The sequence below is a fragment of the Jaculus jaculus genome, chromosome 5, assembly GCF_020740685.1.
Source record: "Jaculus jaculus isolate mJacJac1 chromosome 5, mJacJac1.mat.Y.cur, whole genome shotgun sequence".
Lineage (NCBI taxonomy): Eukaryota > Metazoa > Chordata > Mammalia > Rodentia > Dipodidae > Jaculus > Jaculus jaculus.
In genome coordinates this window covers 81,784,502-81,804,880 of record NC_059106.1, presented here as the reverse complement: position 1 = coordinate 81,804,880, position 20,379 = coordinate 81,784,502, and the positions used below count along the sequence as shown (strand labels likewise).

General features: G+C 48.8%; 1 protein-coding gene across 4 annotated transcripts in view; it reads right to left on the bottom strand.

The window, feature by feature from the left end:
- The window catches only part of Slc6a9 (solute carrier family 6 member 9), a 49,543-nt gene that overhangs the window by 17,721 nt on the left and 11,443 nt on the right, over positions 1-20,379 (bottom strand). For 3 of the 4 annotated variants that reach the window (XM_004672520.2, XM_045150958.1, XM_045150959.1), the window contains 2 exons: positions 1,033-1,189; positions 292-423 (listed from right to left, as the gene is read on the bottom strand). In XM_004672520.2, coding sequence (XP_004672577.1) covers positions 292-423; positions 1,033-1,189 — 289 coding nt within the window. Of the gene's footprint in view, positions 1-291; positions 424-1,032; positions 1,190-15,121; positions 15,258-20,379 lie in introns of those variants that run through there. The other variant, XM_004672519.3, reaches the window with a different exon arrangement.

Here is a 20,379-nt window from a genome sequence, read left to right as displayed (position 1 = left end):
CCGAAGGCTAATGGTTTCTAAGAGCCCAAGGGGCAAGCTTTGATGGAGAGCCATGAGGAAAGGTCCAAGCCTTGACAGGGGTTAAGTTAGAGGGCAACGGGGTTTTGTGTATACACGTGGCAGGAGGGGTGGGTGGAGGCCAAGTAAACATGAATTCCAGCATGTGTCCATGGCCTTGGCCATTGATGTTGGGCTTGGTGTCGGCCCCGAGGCCCTACAGGGAATGCCTGTGTTTGTCCAGGTGTGTGAGTTGGCCTCTGTGTGTGTGTGTTCACCCCACCCGGGCCTCACCTTTGAACATGGGGCTGATCCTCCAGACCCCCAGACAGCCCTGGCTTGCGAACTGGCCAAAGGAGAGCTCCATGAAGAAGAGCGGGATCCCGCAGAATATCAGCATGATGAAGTAGGGGATCATGAAGGCGCCTGGCATGTGGGGAGAGGTCTGGCTCAGAGTGCGTTTGGAGGAGCCCTCCCTGGGCTTCCTGCTCAGAACCCCAACAGCCAAACCTTTGTGTTTGGGTAGGACCAGAGTAGGAGTCAGGCACTGAACAGAAGCCTGGGGTGAGGCCCACTCCGCCCCCCCAGGACCCCCAGCCTGTCTTTGAAATTGGAACCACGCTCTGGAGAGGATCCAGCCCCAGAGCGTTCATGTTGGGGTGGGATCTGATGGTTTAATGAACTGAATTCACAAACATAAGTCACTGGGATCTTCAAGTATCTCTGTACCATCCTGGGGGAGGTGGGCATTAAAACAAGAGAAGGTAGGCCAGGGAACCTGGGGTGCTTTTCTCTACCTCTTCTAGCCTCAAGGGAGCATGCTGGCAGGCCCAGGATCAAAGACCAGACTGCCAGGGTCTGAGGGTGGTCTGTGCCTCAGGCCAGGTGTGCCTCGCCCAGGGGAGGAGTGAGGAAGACCAGGGCCAAAGGCTAGCTTCTCCTGAGTGGGGCCTATGCCAGGGAAAACGTGGCCCAGGCCCCTGTGGGGTAGGCTTTACCCAAGTGGGTGGTCCCTGCCCTGTGCCCGCTGGGTACCTCCCCCGTTGCGATAGCAGAGGTATGGAAAGCGCCAGACATTGCCCAGGCCCACGGCATAGCCCACGCTCGTCAGTACAAACTCGATCTGGTTGCCCCAGTTGCCCCGTGTGAGGTTCTGGTCCTTCTTGGTGGCCTCGCTGGGCACAGCACCATTCTGTGAGGATGGGAAAGAAGGTACCGTCAGCAAGACATTTGTGCCCCATGCTTGGCCCCCTGGGTCTCCCTCACTGGGGACACCTCAGATGCTCTAAGGCTCTCTTGCCCGGGGCTTTCCCTCTACTGGCGGGAGCCAAGGGAAGCCTGGCAGAGGAGAGATGGGAGGCACATCTGTCAGAGGGTGAACGGCAGTGCCGGCCTAATCAGCCCCCAGTGCCCCATGCCATGCATGTCAGCCTACCTGAGGAACTGCTGCCAACAGCTGGAGATGTGACACTGGCTAGGGAACTCAACCTGCGTCCCCCAGCCCCTCTGAAACCTCCCCTCTTCCCTCAGGGTAAGGATTGGGGAGCAGCTGAGACTCATACCAAGCAGCCAAGTCACTCTGGGCACAAAGGGGCCTGTGTCCAGACAGTCCCCCACCCGCGGCCTCCCACATCACCAGGCTGAGCACGCTGCCCACGGGCAGGCAGTGGCTAGACTGTTCCCCCAGCTGTAGGCTTCTTCCTGGGGGCATGGGGTGGGCTGGGCCGGGTTAGAAGAGGGGATGGAGCAGCTTAGTTAGGCTAGACCTGGGGAGGGTAGAAGGGCCCCAGGGAAGCTGACCTAGGCCACAGCGGGGGATGCCAGGCTAGGAGTTGGGGAAACTTGTAGGCACCATGCCAAACTTTGAGGACAGTCTCAGCTAGGGAAGACAGATGGCCCAGAGAAGGGTGACAGGAGGAGGGTCTCACTGAACAGAGGAATGCCTACACAAGAGGGAGACGCAAGTTGGGAAGGGTTCATGGGGGACGCGCTCTGGGGAAGGGCACTGTACCTGATGTGGGAACTGCTAGGCTGGGGTGGCAGCCCAGGGTCCCGCTCGCGGAGAACAGCCTCCATGTACCCTCAACTCCAGACTTGGAACTGGCTCTGCAGCTCCCTTAGTAGGACATACCCTCCTGTCAACCCCTCCCACCAGCTGTGGGAGTCAAGCTACCCTAAGCCAGAGCTGGAGGGGCCTAAGAATGTCACCAAGCTGAAACACACACACAGAGTGCTTCCATGCCAAAATGGCATCCCAGAGATGAGCTGTGTCCTTGAGAGGAAAGGACAGTTGTTCCTCTGATCATGGCCGGGAGTAGTGAGGCCAAGAGACAGTGGAGTGAGGCTCGCTGACTCTCTGCGTGAAAGCGACATCTTTAAGGACATCAGTCACTCTAATTAATGATAAGCAAAGTTGCCTGGTGTGTTTTGCTGTTATTGCTGTTTGATTTGATTTGATTTTTTCAAGGTGGGGTTTCACTCTAGCCCAGGCTGACCCGGAACTCACATTCTGTAGCTCCACGCTAGCCTTGAACTCCTCTACCTCAGTCTCCCCAGCGCTGGGATTAAAGGCATGTGTCACCATGCCTGGTTTTTTTGGCCTAGGTTTTTTTTTTTCTTTTTTTTAATCATATCTGGAGTTCATTTGCAATGGATGGAGTTCCTGGTGTGCCTATTCTCTTCCTCCCTGCTTCTTTCTGTCTCTAAAATAAATACATTAAAATAAAATACATAAAAATATTTTTATCAGGCCGAAGAGATGGCTCAGTGGTTAAAGTGCTTGCCTGAGAAGCCTAATGACCTGGGTTCAATTCCCCAGTACCCTCGTAAATCCAGATGCAAAACGTGGCACATGCATCTGGAGTTTGTTTGCAGTAGCTAGAGGTCCTGGAACACTCAGTATCTCTGTCTCTCTTTTTCTGTGTCTGTCTCTGCTTGAAAATAAAAATATTAAAAATTACAAAAATATCTTTATTCTTTTTAAGAGAAAGAGAGAGAGATAGAGAGAGGGACAGAGAAAGCAAGAGAACTGGCATGCCAGGGCCTCCAGACACTGCAATCAAACTCCAGATGTGTGCACCCCTGTGTGCATGTGCAACCTTGTGCTTCTGGCTTACGTGGATCTGAGGAGTCGAACAGGTCCTTAGGCTTTGTAGGCAAGTGCTTTAACCACTGAGCAATCTTTCCAGTCCTTCTCTCTTTTAAATAAATAAATAAATAAAAATATTTGAGGGGGCCTAAGGACCGAGGTTTGATTTCCCAGTATCCACATAAAGCCAGGTGCACAAGGTGGCACATACATCTAGAGTTCATTTGCTCTGGCTAGAAGCCCAGATGCACCCATTCTATCTGTCTCTTTCTCTCTCTCTCATAAATAAATAAATAAATAGAAATATAAAAGAGAGTGAGAGAAGCAGAGAAAGAGGCAGACACAGTAAGAATGAGTATGGGCGTGCCAGGGCTTCCTGCCACTGCAAATGAACTCTGGATGTATGTACCATTTTGTGCATCTGGCTTTACATGGGTACTGGGGAATCGAACAGGTTTTGCAAGCAAGCACCTTTAACCACTGAATCATCTCTTCAGCCCTGGCTTGCTGTTTGGAAATGTTGTTATACATCAATGCTGGCAGACAAACCCAGATGACTTCATGAGACACCAGTGACTTCTGAAAGGATCCATGGGGGATGTAGACACAAGACACACGTAGCCCATGCAAACACGAATGTCACCAGTGTCTGAAGGACAGACACCGCTGGCCTAGCGCTGTACACTCAGTCCAGCATAACTTTGTCGCCCTTTTCGCCCTTTATGGAGGGGAGAAGCTCCTTAAAGAAGTCCCAAGACAACATTGGCAGGCTCAAAGCCTCTGCATCCACTCATGCATATGTGCGTTCACTGATTCATTCATGCAATGTCAAGCTTTACAGATCCCCCTAAGAGTGAGTTAGCTGGGAGCAAGGCAGAGAGTCCTGCCACTCAGGGCTAGAGACCACTAATGAAGAATATTGAAGGAAAACCATGCGTTGTATGTTTCTAGCATATATTAGCTTAGGTGGAGCATAATCAATGTATCTAGAAGAAATGTAAATGTACCTAGGACTTTCAGTAAAGCGAAAGATGTTGCACTTCCCTGCTCTGACACTGCAGCGGGGGAGATTCCTGATGGTAGCTAACAAGGATTCTGTGACTCTGCGCCTGGCCCCTTTGGACAAGATATAACTACCTTATCTCAGGAGACAGCTGCCTGTACTTAATCTTTTTTTTTTTTTTTTTGAGGTAGGGTCTCACTCTAGTGCAGGATGACGTGGAATTCACTATGTAGTTTCAGGGGGCCCTTGAACTCACAACAACCCTCCTACCTCTGCCTCCCGAGTGCTGGAATTAAAGGCATAAAGGTGTGTACCACCACACCTGGCCTGTACTTAATCTTATTTGACAGAATCCTGCACTTATGGATGTAAATCTCTCCCCTCTCTAAGCACAGGAAAATTCAGACAAAAGATTGTAAAAGATATATAAGTTCAGCACAACCTGATGAGTTCAGGGCCTCTGTCAGGTTTTTGGTGTGAGCCAGTAGAGGTCTGCATGTGAATAAAGGCTCTCTCCCTTTGTCTAAAGTGGATCTTGCCTGATTAATCTCATTGACTCATTAATTCCTATCACATAGCTGGTTCATTGGCTGAGAAACTGAGTCACAAGTGTCTTAAACTCCTGGCCCTTTGAGCCTCTGGCACGGGCAGCTGAGTGGCTGTGAGAGATAGAGACTTTGAGCGATTTGGAAGGCACACTCTCTGATGGTTTCCCAGAGAGAGAGAGAGAGAGAGAGTGAGAGAGTGAGAGAATGGGCACACCAGGGCCTACAGCCACTGCAAATGAACTCCAGATGTGTGAGATGTGTGCACCCCCTTGTGCATCTTGCTAACATGGGTCCTAGGGAATTGACCCTGGGTCCTTTGGCTTTGCAGGCAGGTGCCTTAATTGCTAAGCCATCCTTCCAGTCCTATATCATCCCTTTTAAGAGTTAAAACCCAGGGGTTAGAGAAATGGCTTAGTGGTTAAGGCCTACAAAGCCAAAGAACCCAGGTTTGACTCCCCAGTACCCACATAAATCAGAGGCACAAGGGGGTGCATGCATCTGGAGTTCGTTAGCAGTGGCTGGAGGACCTGACGTGCTCATTATTCCCCCCTACCCAATTTCTCTTGCTCTCAAATAAATAAACAAATGTAAAATATTTTTTTAGAAAAAGTTAAAACCCAGCTGGGTGTGGTGGTTGCATGCCTTTAATCCCAGTACTTGGGAGGCAGAGGTAGGAGGATCACTGAAAATTCAAGGCCACCCTGAGACTACATAGTAAATTTCAGGTCAGCCTGAAGCAGAATAAAACCCTACCTCAAAAAATTAAAAAAAAAAAAAACCAAACCAAAAGCGTTAAAACCCACAATAATTTAGAAAATGGATATTAACTCAGTCTCACTTCACTGGAAATGGATAATGAGTTATAAATTCTTTACTCTTATGGACTAGGCCTTGAACAACAATAAGAAAAAATCCAAAAAGTCAACAATAGTTAAAAATAACTTTTACACCCAGGCGTGGTGGTGCATACCTTTAATCTCAGCACTTGGGAAGCAGAGGTAGGAGGATCGCCATGAGTTCGAGGCCATCCTGAGACTACGTAATGAATTCCAGATCAGCCTGGGCTAGAGCGAGACCCTACCTTAAAAAAAAAAAAATAGGGCTGGAGAGATGGCTTAGCGGTTAAACGCTTGCCTGTGAAGCCTGAGGACCCCGGTTTGAGGCTCGATTCTCCAGGACCCACGTTAGCCAGATGCACAAGGGGGCGCACGCGTCTGGAGTTCGTTTGCAGTGGCTGGAGGCCCTGGCGTGCCCATTCTCTCTCTCTATCTGCCTCTTTCTCTCTCTGTCACTCTCAAATAAATAAATAAAAATGAACAAAAAAATTAAAAAAAAATAGTATTTAAAAAAATACAAAACAAAACAAAAAAATACAACCTTTTACACTGATATGTGGTATTTTAGCTTTACAACACAAAAGGCATAAACCTATAAGGTAATATATAATATGTCCTTTTAGCAAACTTTATACATTAATCTGATCATTAAAAAAAAATGTTTCAAAAATGTCTTATAAGAGCCAGGCCTGGTGGTGCATGCCTTTAATCTCAGCATTCGAGAAACAGAGGTAGGAGGATCACCATGAGTTCAAGGCCACCCTGAGACTACATAGTGAATTCCAGGTCAGACTGAGCTACAGTGAGACCTCCCCCGAAAAACAAACAAGTCTGATAAATGTTAATATATAATGTATTATTATTATATTACAGAGGTCAATAATCCTAACAAAAATAATATGGTGATTTTGGAAAAACTGATGAAATGAAATAAAATATATAGAGTACTGTTTCAAAAGAATAACTTTTAGGGCTAGAGAGATGGTTTAGTGGTTAAATGCTTGCCTGTGAAGCCTAAGGACCCCAGTTTGAAGCTTGATTTTTTGCCAGATGCACAAGGTGGCGCACGCATCTGGAGTTCGTTTGCAGTGGCTGGAGGCCCTGGCATGCCCATTCTCTCTCTATGTGCCTCTTTCTCTTTCTATCTGTTGCTCTCAAATAAAAAAAAGACAATTTTTTTAAAAAGATAACATCTCTATGTTTCTGTTCAAAATATGTATCTGTTAACCATTTATGTCATATTATCCAGGTTATAAATTGTCATTGCCATGCCTTAAAATGTCAAGATTAAGACTTCAGCTCACTGATGTTAACCTGTGCTTGGTGATGTTTGTAATTCAACCAAATTATCTATGCTCTTATGTCAACCTTTTAACTACTAAAAACAAACAAACAAACAAACAAACAAACAACTGAGCCTTCACATCAAGGTTTACACATTAGTATTTAATCTTCTACTAGAAGATTATTATATGTAAAGATACTATATGATGTTCCTGTCTTGTTCATGCTGATTCTGCTAGGTGGTCATTGCTGAAGTTATCTTATAAGTTTTATAAAAATGATTTAGTTATTGTAAACTGTCATAAATTAAATTATAATATTGCTCAATGGGACAGGCATGGTGGTGCACACTTTTAATCCCAGCACTTGGGACGCAGAAGTAGGTATATTGCCATGAGTTTGAGGCCGCCCTGAGACTACATAGTGAATTCCAGGTCAGCCTCGACTTAGAGTGAGACCCTACCTCAGAAAAAATAATTGCTCAATGGTTAGAGGTGCTTACTTACAAGATTATTTTATGTCTGTTGAAATGTCTCTAATATATGTAAAATTAAACTAATATAGCTCAACAATAACCAGGTTCTGCTTTTTTTTTTTTTTTCCAAGGTAGGGTTTCACTCTAGCCCAGGCTGACCTGCAATTCACTATGTAGTCTGAGGATGGCCTCGAACTCATGGTGATCCTCCTACTTTTGCCTCCCAAGTGTTGGGACGGGTGTGCGCCACCACGCCTAGCTTTAATAGTTTCCTTTGTCTGATATTGGCTTACATTACTAAACTCTTACGTTAACTTATGCTTTCATCTGCCTATGTCTGGCTCTGGTTAATTAGCCACTGTTTGCCTTCAAATAAGAAAAAATTTAAAAAGAGAAAAAAAAAGTGGCTGAAGATAAAATTCACCCCAAAAGGTACATTGAATAAAAATACAAATTCTTTAAAAGGAGATAACTCAAGGAAAAAAAAAAATCTTACCGTAACTTGATCTACACTGATGGCTCAGGATGGGATATTTGACCAGGCTGTGATCAGCCCAATTAGAGGAGTAAAACAGACAATCCAAAGATTATCACTACTGGTTATGTTTACGTAGTGGCTATCAATTTGTATTAGTCTAGTCTCTCCTCCTCATTAAGCTATTTTTAAACATTTTGAACCTGGGTCCTTAGGCTTTACTGGCAAGCACCTTTTCCACTAAGCCAGCTCTCTCTCCTGCCTCTCTCTATGCTTTATAACAATGAAAATGCTTACTTTGACATCATATATAACTTGTTTTGATTTTATAGGATTTATATTTATCAAGCAGTCCTAAATCTCAGATGAGGCTCAAAGCTTTAAAACTATCTTAAAGTTGGTAAAAGGTTATGGGGACTTATAAAACTAATTAAATACATTATGAAAAGGTCATGAGTCTATGAACAAAAATTTAATAATTTAAATGTGTGGGTCCATAAGATCAAACCTAAATCTTGTCTCCAATGGATACAGCCCCACCAAGAAAAAAAGGTGTATTTAAAACAAATCAGAAGCCCAACCCTAAGATTTAAAGTACTAATGATGCTGGTTGTTTGATGGTGTTCCCTTAAAATTTCTAACACAAGGAGACCCACCCACTTTCCCCGGAAGCTGGGCACAGCCCCACTAGCCTGGAGACATAATCTAAATAAAAGATTATAAAAGGAAGCCACTCCAGCCAGTTTAGACTGGGCCCCCATAGTGTAATATGTCACTGTAACTGCTATTAAAGTTACAGGTGCCACTCTGTGGATTCATCCATCACACCCAGGTAAAAAAAAAAGGCCCGCACAGCTGAAGGGAGCTTCTCTTGGATGACACAACAATGTCCACACCAGCCATTCCAAATCACCCTGTGGAGGTGCCATGAGTACTCCAAAGATCGGCAGCTCTGCTCTGACCACATCAGGAAGCTGGTCAGTCTATGCACAGCTGAAGCATGAGGATCTACAGGCTCACGTCAGTCACACAACTGGGAGCCGATGGCCCCATGTGTAGACTTAAGAAAGTCTACAGAAGCTTGAGGACGTCTACAGGAGAAGCCTATGGACCATCATCATGATGCCCCTCCATCCAATAAAGTCTGGCAACAGTGCTGTTGCTGGCATTCTCAGTGGGGATGGGGACAATGGCCCCATAAAGTTAAAACTTAAAAAAAAAATAGCTATAGCCCTATTCTACATAATGACAAAAAAACAAACAAACATGATTATGTTTTTTTTTTTTTTTTTTTTTGTAACAGTCTGTGCTATATCAAGCCATATAATACCAGGAAACACCCACAAATAAAAACTAAAAAAAGGGCTGGAGAGATGGCCTAGCGGTTAAGCGTTTGCCTGTGAAGCCTAAGGACCCCAGTTCGAGGCTCGGTTCACCAGGACCCACGTTAGCCAGATGCACAAGGGGGCGCATGCGTCTGGAGTTCTTTTGCAGAGGCTGGAAGCCCTGGCGCGCCCATTCTCTCTCTCTCTCCCCCTCTATCTGTCTTTCTCTCTGTGTCTGTCGCTCTCAAATAAATAAATAAATAATAATTAAAAAAAAAAACTAAAAAAAAAAAAAAAGGAGTCTCTACACACTTTTTTTTTGTTGTTGTTTTGTTTTTTTCAAGGTAGGGTTTCACTCTATTTCAGGCTGACCTGGAATTCACTCTGTAGTCTCAGGGTGGCCTTGAACTCATGGCGACCCTCCTACCTCTGCCTCCCAAGTGCTGGGATTAAAGGCTTGTGCCACCATGCTCAGCATCTACACACTTTTAATATACCTTGTCTGCTAAATTCATAGATAACATACACCAAATAGCCTAGTCATTGATAGACCTACAAAAACAAATTCCCTGATGGATATGGTTATAAAAAACCAGAGAAGTCTGAATCTGCTTACAGCTGATAAAGGAGGACTATACTTATTTCCAATTAAAAAAAATGCTGCTTTATACAAACAAATCTGGAGTTACTATAAATAGAGTCCAGAGACTTGAAGAAAGCATGGCAAAAAAAATAAAATTTAACAAACTCCTGGCTGTCATGGGACAGCTGTTAGTCATGGGCTAACTGGTCTATGCCCCTGATCAGAGCATTAACAAAGATCTCCTTAGGATTATTATTTGGGCCCTGCATCTTGGACCTCCTAAGCAGACTTATCACCACTAGATGCTCTCAGCCAAGGGCTTATTACAATCCAATAAACAAAAAGACTCAGATTTATAAAAGTTGGGCTGGAGAGATGGCTTAGCAGTTAAGGTGTCTGCCTGCAAAGCCAAAGGATCCTGGTTCGATTCTCCAGGACCCACGTAAGCCAGATGCACAAGGGGTACATGTGTCTGGAGCTCATTTGCAGTGGGTAGAGGACCTGACGTGCCCATTCTCTCTCTGTCTCTCAAATAAATAAATAAATTTTAAAAAAAGTCTTTTATATAAAATTAACAAGTCTTCAAAAGGGGGAAAACTTAAAAATACTATGTTTAATGTTTCTAGCTTATATTAGTTTAGATAAAATACATACCTATAAAAAATGTAAATGTACCTAAGACTTTTAGTGATAGATGTTACACTTCCCTCCTTTGAAACTACAACGGGGGAGATTCCTCTGTTGGTAGCTAACAAAAATTCTGTGACTTTGAGCCTGACCCCCTTGGACAATAATATATAACTACCTTATCTCTTAATCTTATTTGACAGAATTCTGCACTCATGAATGTAAATCGTTCCCCTAAGTCTGAAAAAATTTAGACGAAAGATTGTAAAAGGCATATAAATCCAACACAACCTGAGTTCAGGGCCTCTGTTGGCTTTTGACATAAGCCAACAAAGGTCTGCGCATGAATAAAGGCTCTCTCCCTCTCTCTAAAGTGGATTTTGCCTGATTATTCTCACTGACTCATTAATTCCTATAACAAGAACACATCTGTGTAACCTCAGTGTGACCACAAAGCAGACTTCTTTTTCAAATCCTAAGAGTATGGAAGGAGAACAGAAAGAGTTAAGTCTGGGAAGGGCTTTCTTGTGAAGGGAGTCACACCTGGTCACAGGAGGGAGTGGACCCCAGCCTGAGCATGCTTTCTGTGACCCTACCTGCACATGCCACCACCTTACAGTTTTTCTTTGGGGCAGGTGTTTCCATACTATAGGATCAGGGGGCTACTTTTTTTTTTTGGAGGGTATGGAGCCTGCTGGGGTGATCTATCTGTTCCCAAATAGCCAAATAGGGCTCCTATATGTTGGCCCTACAATAACACTTTTATTCTGTCCCAGGCTTGTTTACTTAGGAACACAATGCAGGATTGTGGTAGCTCTGGAGTTTGTGGCTGGGGTTACTGGGCAGCAGTTACAGCTGCAAAAGGGACATTGAGGGTCTAGGATGGCCCCATAAGCAAAGGCAAAGCCCTGGAAGAGACACAGTTCTCCAGGGCTTAAACTTCAATGCCTCTTTCCTGACCCAAGGGCATGATGGATGGACCCCTGGCCTCCCCTACTATCAAGTATAGTAGGATCAGATTTGGATCTTTGAGGTTCACTCTTACCTGGCATGGAGGGGGACCGGGAGGGTGGTGAAGCCTCCAGCCACGTGCCACAGGCAGCTGCTCTTAAGGGCTCAAGTTCTCAACAGCCAGCCGCTGTTTAGCTAATGAGACCCACGCCGCCCAGCCGTGTGCTAACTGGCTTAGCTGAGCATGCAAGGAGGGAAGCCTGCGGCCTCGGCATAGGGGTAGAGGGGGGCTGGCCACGGCGCTGGCAGGAAGTTCCTGATGACAGCAGGGCTCCCTTCAGATGTGATGCCCATCTTCTTCTGCCTGGCCTTGAGTGGCACAGTGGTGCTGAGCTGGGGAAGCTGGCATACTGTGGGGTCCTGACTTCCACTCCGGTGTGATCTAGACTCAGGTGGCTTGTCAGTCTTAAGCTCTCAGTGGAGGACACAACAGGCTTACCTTTCTGTGACCCACTGGAGTCAAGACTCTTTGGGGTTCCTTTCTGGGGGAGATTTCTTGGTGCCCAAAGTACCTTCCTTGTCCAGCTCTCCTCCAGGGACTCTCGTCTGGGGAAGCTAAGACACATTTTTTATGTTTGTGGTATTGAGACCTTAATCCAGGGTCTCATGAATATTAGGCAAGCACATTACTACTGAGCTCCACTCTAGGCCTAGTTAACGCTTTTTCTTTTTCTTTTTTTGTGTTTTTCAAGGTAGGGTTTCACTGTAGTCCAGGCTGACCTGGAATTCACTATGTAGTCTCAGGGTGGCCTTAAACTCATGGCGATCCTCCTACCTCTGCCTCCTGAGTGCTGGGATTAAAGGCGTGCGCCACCATGCGTGGCTTAGTTAAGGCTTTTTCAATGCTGCATAACTTTTTGCCCTCCTTGCATCATTTTTCCTATTTTAAGACCCTTGTTTTTCTTGAGCCAGACTGGCTGCCTGCTGCCTGAGCCAGCTCAACCCCACAGGCAGCCTGGATTCCATTTGTTCCCTGTCCATTACACGTCATGCGATCTTGCCCTTGCTGGCCACCCTCCCTCACCGGCTCACACCTTGTTGGGGAAGGAAAGCACAATGGCGGATCCCTCTTTGGGTTGCCCCCCTCTTCCACAGGTTCCTCTAACTCTCCTGTCTGTGCCCTACCACCACCCCTGGTGGCAATTCTAAGAGGTCATTGCCATAACCTGCATGGCTGAGCTCCAGGGAAGGGACTCCCTCCTTAGGTTCCCTGTACCTAAGCTCTCCCAGGCTGGGCAGAATGCAGATTTGGGGGTCTTCCTTCCACAGCTGAATGGGAAGACCTGACTGTTTTTTTTCTCTCTCTCTGGATGCTCCCTTACCCTCAGAACTGGCCGCAGTTTCCCTCCTCACACCAGCACTGTGATCTTTCTTGGGTTAACAACCCCCACGGCCACTGTCGGCACCCGGCTGGCTGAGCCACACTGAGCAGTCACTTATGTAAGTCCCCTACATAGCCCTCTGCCCAGATTATCTGCTGCTCTTGGTGAACTGCAGGAATTAAGGCTGTGTGGCTGAGGGCAGGATTGGAATCTCCCACTCTGCTCCTGGGCTTAGTCAAGGTGAGACAATAGCTCAGGTTAGGTCCCAGCTATTCTAGAACCTTCTCTTTGTATCACAGCACCTCTATCCAGGAAATCAGGGGGAAGACTGGATACCTGTTAGAGACCCAGCAACCTTGGTGCAGGCAGCCTCCTTGGGCCCACCAATGATCCGTGGCTCCACCTCGCCTGCAATTCAGCTGTTTCTGACTGTCTCTTGTATCTCCCATTAGTGTCCACTATCTTTCTAGGTTGCTTTTTTTTTTTTTCTTCCTCCAGACAGGGTCTCCCTCTGTAGCCCTGGCTAGCCTCACATTCTGAGTGATCCTCCCACCTCAGCCTCAGGAGTGCTGTTGGGATTCCAGGTATAAATCATCATGCCTAGCTTAGGACAGGCTTTAAAAAAAAAAAAAATCTGTCTGTCTTCTGATTATAAAACTATAATAAGTTTACCACAAGACAGGCAAGTCCAGAAAAGCATCAAGAAAGAATAGTAGCCAGGCCCACTCCAGAGGTAACTGTAGCCCACAAGAGACAGAACCCCCTCCTTCCCCTCCTTTCTTCCTCCAGCCTTGGATCCTGCATTAGCCTCTGCACTCGCTGGGGACTCACACCCTCCTAGCTCAGCATTCAGTGGATATTTTTGTGAATTGTGAGCTCTCTCCGCCTGCCCTTAGTAGACATGAAAGAACCCTGGAGCTGCCCAGGCGGGCCAGCCCCACTGGGACCCAGCAAGCTTCTTGTTTAGAGCTCTCCAGCCCCAGGATTTGCTCATGGGATGAAGCCTGTCCAAGACAAACTTGATGGAGGAAAGCGGGCAAGACCTCACATCCCAGACTGACTCGGAGCCAAGTCAGATCACTGGCAACTTGCTTAGAGCTTGCTCAGGGCTGCGGTGGGGAAATTGGGCAGAACAGCCATTACAGTAAACGGCTGCCCCAGAAGACCCCACCACCGCCCCCTAGGGACCCCTCAGTTCTAGTTCTCCCAGGGCCTCTCCTTTCATCAGGCCACAGATCAGAATGGCCCTTGGGCAGTATTTGACATCTGATGACAGATTTCTGTCCTTAACCTACAGGACGGTGAGTGGGCCCAAAGAGACTCCGCTGTGAGCCTGATCCCTGACTCCGTCACCTGCGTGTGAAACAGAGTCAGGGCTGTGGGCAGAGAAGTCAGAACCACGGGAAAGCCTAGCCCCAGCCTGCACAGCCCCTGCCACTCTGGGCCCACCCGGAACCCTTCCCAGGGCGGCAGAGTCCAGGCGCTCACGTGGCAGGTAAGGGAGACAGGGGTATGCCTTTGCCAGTTCATCACACCGCCCTGATTGGCAGAGAACGACTTGCCAATTTTTCAGGCAGCAGACAGAAAACTGGCACCCCAGGCACGCCAGGCTCCACTCCAGGCCCTGGGGAGAGAGATGGAGGATGCTGGGTGGCCCCTGCCTGTGCCCTCACCTTCCTCTCTGGAGAAGCCTAGTAGCCTGAAGACCGGCCCCTACTCTGCACTGAAGTGCTGTGGACAGCCTCTGCCCCATCTTTGGCAGCAGGCTGGCACTCCAGGAAGTGACTCTGGTTCTTGACTGTCCTAAAGTGTGAGAGCACCTGCATAAGGCTTTCCCCAAACCCAAACCTGAGCCACATGGCCTCAGAGGACAGTCCTTCTATTGCCTTACGGGGGCCAAGTCAGGCTTTGCAGCAGGGAGAAGGCTTGCTTTCCCGGCCCTCCCACCCTCACAGGCGTCAGCTGCACCGAGCCTCAGCCTAGCCTTAGCTTCCAAGGGCGAGGACACATGGCACCCACTCCTCGCCAGCACTTGCCCTAGACACTGGCAAAAGTTCCACAGGGTCTTTCTCCTCCTGGAGGAGACTCTGCACTGTCCCCTTCCCCCAGCTCTCGCCACTGAGCCCATGCACCACATTTCCTTGCCCCTCACCCTCTCTGCCCATAGGAGTAACTGCCGTGGCACAGACAATGAGGCTGTATTGGTTAGTACGATTCCTGGGCACCTCCGGCCCGTCTCCCCGGGAGCTGGGACAATGCAGCTTTGATACTCAGAGCAGATTCTCAGCAGGTCCTTGGGCTGGGGGAGTCCTCACCCCCCCCCATTCGCCTTCCCCTTGCCCCCACCAAGCAGCTAACTCTTCTTGCACTTCTTCGCACAGTTGCAACTTTCTGGGTCACTTTGGCTGGTGTCTGTCTCACTCACTGGTTGTGCCTGCCCCTACCTGGCACAGATCTCTCTCTTCTTAGCCCCTGGCCCCACCACCAGCCCAAGCCTGCCTGGCACCAGGGAGGGGGGGGGGCTTGACCTTCTGGAAGGTGACTGACCTGTTCTGGGGAAGAGGGGGCCACAGGTTCATGAGCTGCAGCCATCCTGGGGCAAGCGCTCAGAGCGCCCGCGCGCGCGTCTCCACCGCCCCTTCACACCTCTGCCAGCTCCAGCGACACTGACGCATCCCCTGCCTCTCCCACGGCCGGGCTGGGCAGCGGCAATTACTTTCACCTCATCTCCTCCCGAAGCTCTGAAGCTCTGCCTACCCCCTCCCTAGCCCTCCCCTGCGGCCAGTCCCCATGCAGCCCAGCGCGGGTGCTCTGGAGCTGGAGGATGAGGTATGGGTTTGTCGTGCTGCTCCCTTATTCCCAGCAAGTCTCGAGAACACACACACACACACACACACACACACACTCTCTCTCTCTCTCTCTCTCTTGCAGACACAGAGTAAGTGCAGGACACAGTGACAGGGTGGCTCATCCCTTTCTACAGCTGCCCTCCCAGAGCTGAGCCTATAGGCCAGGCACCAGTGGGTTCCTGGTAGGATCGGTGGGTGCTGGTCAGGATGGATTTCCTGTGTGGGCACTGGTAGTGAGGATGGGGCAGGAAGACGGAGGGCGCAGTCCACAGGGAGGTATCAAGGTATCTCAAACTCCTCAGAGTGAGTGGTGTGGGCTCAGAGATATTGGATCCTGCAGTTGTATTTGTTTTGGGGGAGTTGGGGACCCCCCCCACAGAGGCCAGCCAAGAGGATGGAGTATATTCATGGGAAGCTATGACTAAGCGTATAAGAAAGTTTTGGCCTAGTGACTGTGCCATTACCTGTCTAAAAAGAGCTGGCATGGGATGTGGTGGTGGTGTAGCCTTTAATCCCAGCACTTGGGAGGCAGAGGTAGGAGGATCATCATGAGTTCGAGGCCACCCTGACACTACATAGTGTATTCCAGGTCAGCCTGGGCTAGAGTGAAACCTCAAAAAAAAAAAAAAAAAAAGATGGCCTTAGTTGGGCACAGTGGCATGCACTTGAGAGGTGGAGGCTGGGGTACATGAAACCCTGTCTCAAAAAGAAAAAAAAAAAGAAAGAAAGAAAGCAAAACAACAATAAAAATTGGCATTGACCAAGACAGTGGTCACTGCAGAGTTTGGACAAAGGGAGGCAGGAATGGCGTGAGGACTTGTGGGGATCGGCACTGGGCAGGGGGCGTGTGCTGTCCGGGCTGGCTAATCCAGCAGTGCTCCCACGACTGTAGTGGACGTCACTCAGACCCATCCAGTCCCTCTTATCTAAGGCCACACTCGTTGGTCAGTTCCTAGTTGGCACCCAGACACCACAAAGCCAGGGGCGAGGAAGGTGGGCATCGATGAAGTTAAAGTCCCTCTGGAATTTGCTAAGGTGGTCAAGACCTAAAATACAGTAGGATCTTAGCAAATATGTGTCAAATGGAAGTATACATGAACTCTGGAGGAAGGACAGTTTTGTAATAAGTTTGGTAAATATGACTCCATGGGGAATGTTGTCTAGAACAAGAGTGCCTTGCTGGCTTGGGTTAGATTCCTCTGTACCCATATAAAGTCAGATGCACAAAGTAGCACATGAGTCTGGAGTTTATTTGTAGCAAAAGGCCCTGGTACAACCATACAGACACATATACACTTTCTCTCTTTCTCAAATAAATAAAAATACTGTTTAAAAAAAGTCAGACATTGGCCAGGCGTGGTGGCACATGCCTTTAATCCCAATACTCAGGAGGCAGAGGTCGGTGGATTGTCATGAGTTCAAGACCACCCTCAGACTACATAGTGAATTCAAAGTCAGCCTGGGCTACAGTGAGACCCTACCTCGAAACCCCCCCCCAAAAAAAGTCAGCCATTGTCAGGTGTAGTGGTGCACATCTTTATTCCCAGCACTTGGGAGGCAGAAGCAGGACTGTTGTGAGATTGAGGCCAACCTGAGACTACATAGTGAATTCCAGGTCAGCCTTCCTGAGCTAGAGTGAGACCATACCTCAAAAAAAAAAAAAAAAAAAAAAAAGTCAGCTATTGGTTGGAGAAATTGCTCAGTGGTTAAAGGCACTTGTTGCAAAACCTGCTGCCTTGGGTTCAATTCTCCAATACCCACATAAAGCCAGATGCACAAAGTGATGCATGTGTCTGACATTCAACTGCAGTGGCAGGTCCTAGTGTGCCCATTTTCTCTCTCATGTCTGGTCTCAGTTTTTGCATCTCTAAAGTGGGGGAAATGTCTGCCAATCATTGAGTCTAGTGAGCAATGGTGATAAAGGACAGTACATATGAAGCATTTAGTATGAGCCACGCTCTGTCCTCAACATTTCATATTGCTCTGTCCTCTCAAGAGCCCAGGAGGTTGGCACATCCATCTTTCCATTTTGTGAGACCTTGGCTCCAGCGAGTTTTCTAAGTGTGGTCTCAGATCCCACTGACTCAGCTGCTCCCTGGGCCCGTGTCATGCAACTGGGTCCCCAGACACACTTCTTGACTTCCTGCAAGCACAGACTGAGGGCCAAGGCCCTGGCTGGGCCACTGGCTCCAGGAAGACCCAGTCACCCATAATGCCCAAATGCTCACTTCCACCCAGGGTGGGCTCTGGGCTCTGGCTGCCCTAGCCTGGGCTGGGTGCCCAGAACAGGCAGCCCTGGCTGGACGGCTTTCCCTGGCTCTGGCCATGGGGACAGGAGGCAGCAACCCAGCTGGGCCCTAGCCGTAATGAGGCCTCATTAGTGGGATCCAGCTGCTCCGGCCTCTCTGAGGAAGGCTGACTCCCCCCATCCCCAGGCTGACTTTTCTTAATAGAGTGGGCATGTTTCCAGAGGGGCAAGGAGTCCAGGGGCCTTGTTGTCCCCTGTGACTCTGGAGGGAAGGTCCTGCTGAGTTAGGCCTGACGCATGCTGGGGAGGTAAGAGGGGCTAGCAGAAGCTGCACAAAGGAGATGGGGCTGTGGGGTATGCTGCAGGGGAGTTGGGAGGGAAAAGAGGCCAGAGACGTGGTCCAAAGAAGCCTAAAGAAGATAGGCTCAAGCCGGGCGTGGTGGCTCACGCCTTTAATCCCAGCACTCAGGAGGCAGAGGTAGGAGGATTGCCATGAGTTTGAGGCCACCCTGAGGCTCCATAGTGAATTCCAGGTCAGCCTGGGCTATGAGACCATACCTCAAAAAACCAAAAAAAAAAAAAAGAAGATAGGCCTTTGTTCTTTGGATCTTGATATCCTATTTTGTGGGGCAGGCTTATTGCTTAGCCTGTCCTGGCTAGAAGAGCACTTCCCAATAGTGTGTGCACAGTCCTTGGGAGTTCTTAGGAGATCTCCTGCCAAGTCTCAAACCTTATGCTAGGAAGACACCCACCGAGTGCCACCATCTATGTCAGGAAGAGTGCCCACTTTGTGCCAGGTGTGTACTAAAAAGTGCCTACTGTGTGTCAGGTCTCCATTGGGAAAGCACCTACTGAGTGTCAGGACCTACATTAGCAATGTATCCACTGTGTGCCCAGCCCAATGCCAGAAGAACTGCCAGGTGCACTAGGGAAGCAACCACTGTGTGTCAGGTTCTGTGTGTACCAGAGTGCCCACTGTGTGCTCAGAGTGGTCTCCCTTCATGTCCACCCATGTCAAGTGAACCCCTGTGGTATGTCTGATCCAGCGCTAGGTGAATAACCTGTATATGCCCAATCCTGGGTCAGGAAAGGAACAGACATATGCCAATCTTTAGCTAGGTGAATTCTCACCTTGTGGGCACTGGGGAATCAAACTTGGGCTGGCAGACTTTGCAAGCAAGTGCCTTTAACTAGTAAGTCATCTTCCCAACCGAGAGAATCTTTTAAACATTGCTATGTAGGGCTGGAGAGATGGCTTAGTGGTTAAGGTGCTTGCCTTTGACAAAGCCAAAGGACTGTGGTTCGATTCCCCAGGGCCCACATAAGCCAGAGGCACAAGGTGGCGCATGCATGTGGAGTTCATTTGCAGCAGATGGTGACCCTGGTGCGCCCATTCTCTCATTCTCTCTCTGCCTCTCTCTCTCTCTCTCTCAAAAAAAAAGTGATTTGCATGTGTGCTTGTATGTCTGCATGTGCACTGCTCCTAATAGATGGTGCACCTGGCACCATGCTAGACGTGTACCCACTGGGCAGGAGGCCCCATCCTAAGGGGAGTGCCTAATGTCATGTGTGCTAAATCGATGTTACTTGTGCATTTGCTACCTGCTGAGACTTGTACTAAGTCCCCAGCCCTAACAGGCTCTCTCCCAAGAGAATATCCATTATGTGCCGAGCCCTGTGCTTGGTGATCCCCCAGTGTGCGCCAAGCTTATACTAGTTGAGCATCTGCTACATGCCAAGACTGGGCTTGCTGAGCAAGTACGCGCTGTGTGACAGGCCCTGTGTGGATGGCCCAGAGAAGAGGTATCCAAACCCTCATGTTGACACATACGAGAACAGATCAAGGAGGGCAAGCCCAGGTGGCCCATGGCGCTGGTGGAACCTTCTGTGATTAGAAGCTGTGGCAACCAGGGCCCTGGTACTCTTGTTCATGATGAGACTTCCAAGTGGCAGAGGCAACCAATGTGTTTAAAGCCATGGACAGAAGTCAGAGAGACTCAGCACAGGGGAGGAGACTGAGACGGCCAGCCTGGGAACTCAATGGAAGACGGCAGGGTTAAAGTTGAGCCAACAGAGGCTTTCATGCCTCCAGTCCTAGGTTCCCCTCCTCACACTACTATCCCTTGAGACCCAGGCAGCCCTGCCCCACACATGTACAGAGGCCCAAGGTCTCCACAGAAGGACCACCCCACCCAGCCTTAGTGCCCCCAAGCAGCCCAGCTGCTCCCCTGCTTGGAGGCACCCTGGCCAGCTGGGTTCTTGCACAGCCCTGTCCTAGGAGCCACTGAGGCGTGAGGGAGGCAGCTGAGCTGGACTGGCAGAGACCATCTGGGCTAGGCATTGGGGGAGGGCACGTGCAGCAAGCATGTGGGCCTGGGCACGTGCTGGGCAATGGCTGGCTTCTCCATGGGACACCTGCTCCAGAGCTCAGCAGAAGCTCTAAGGATGACACAGGATGCCTGCTGACATGGAAGAGACCAGAGGGGCCTGTGTCCTCACATGCAAATCTGGTATATAAAGGGTGATGGAAATGAGGGTCCCACGCCAGGGGCCAGCTGACTACTCCCTGTGTGGCAGAGCACAAACACAGCAATGCTTCCTTGGACGACTAGGGAGATCAAAGGGCCACTGGAGCTTACACACACCCTCACTGTCCTGGCTTCGGACCTACCAGAGCATCCGAAGGAGTATGTCAGGAACTTCCTCAG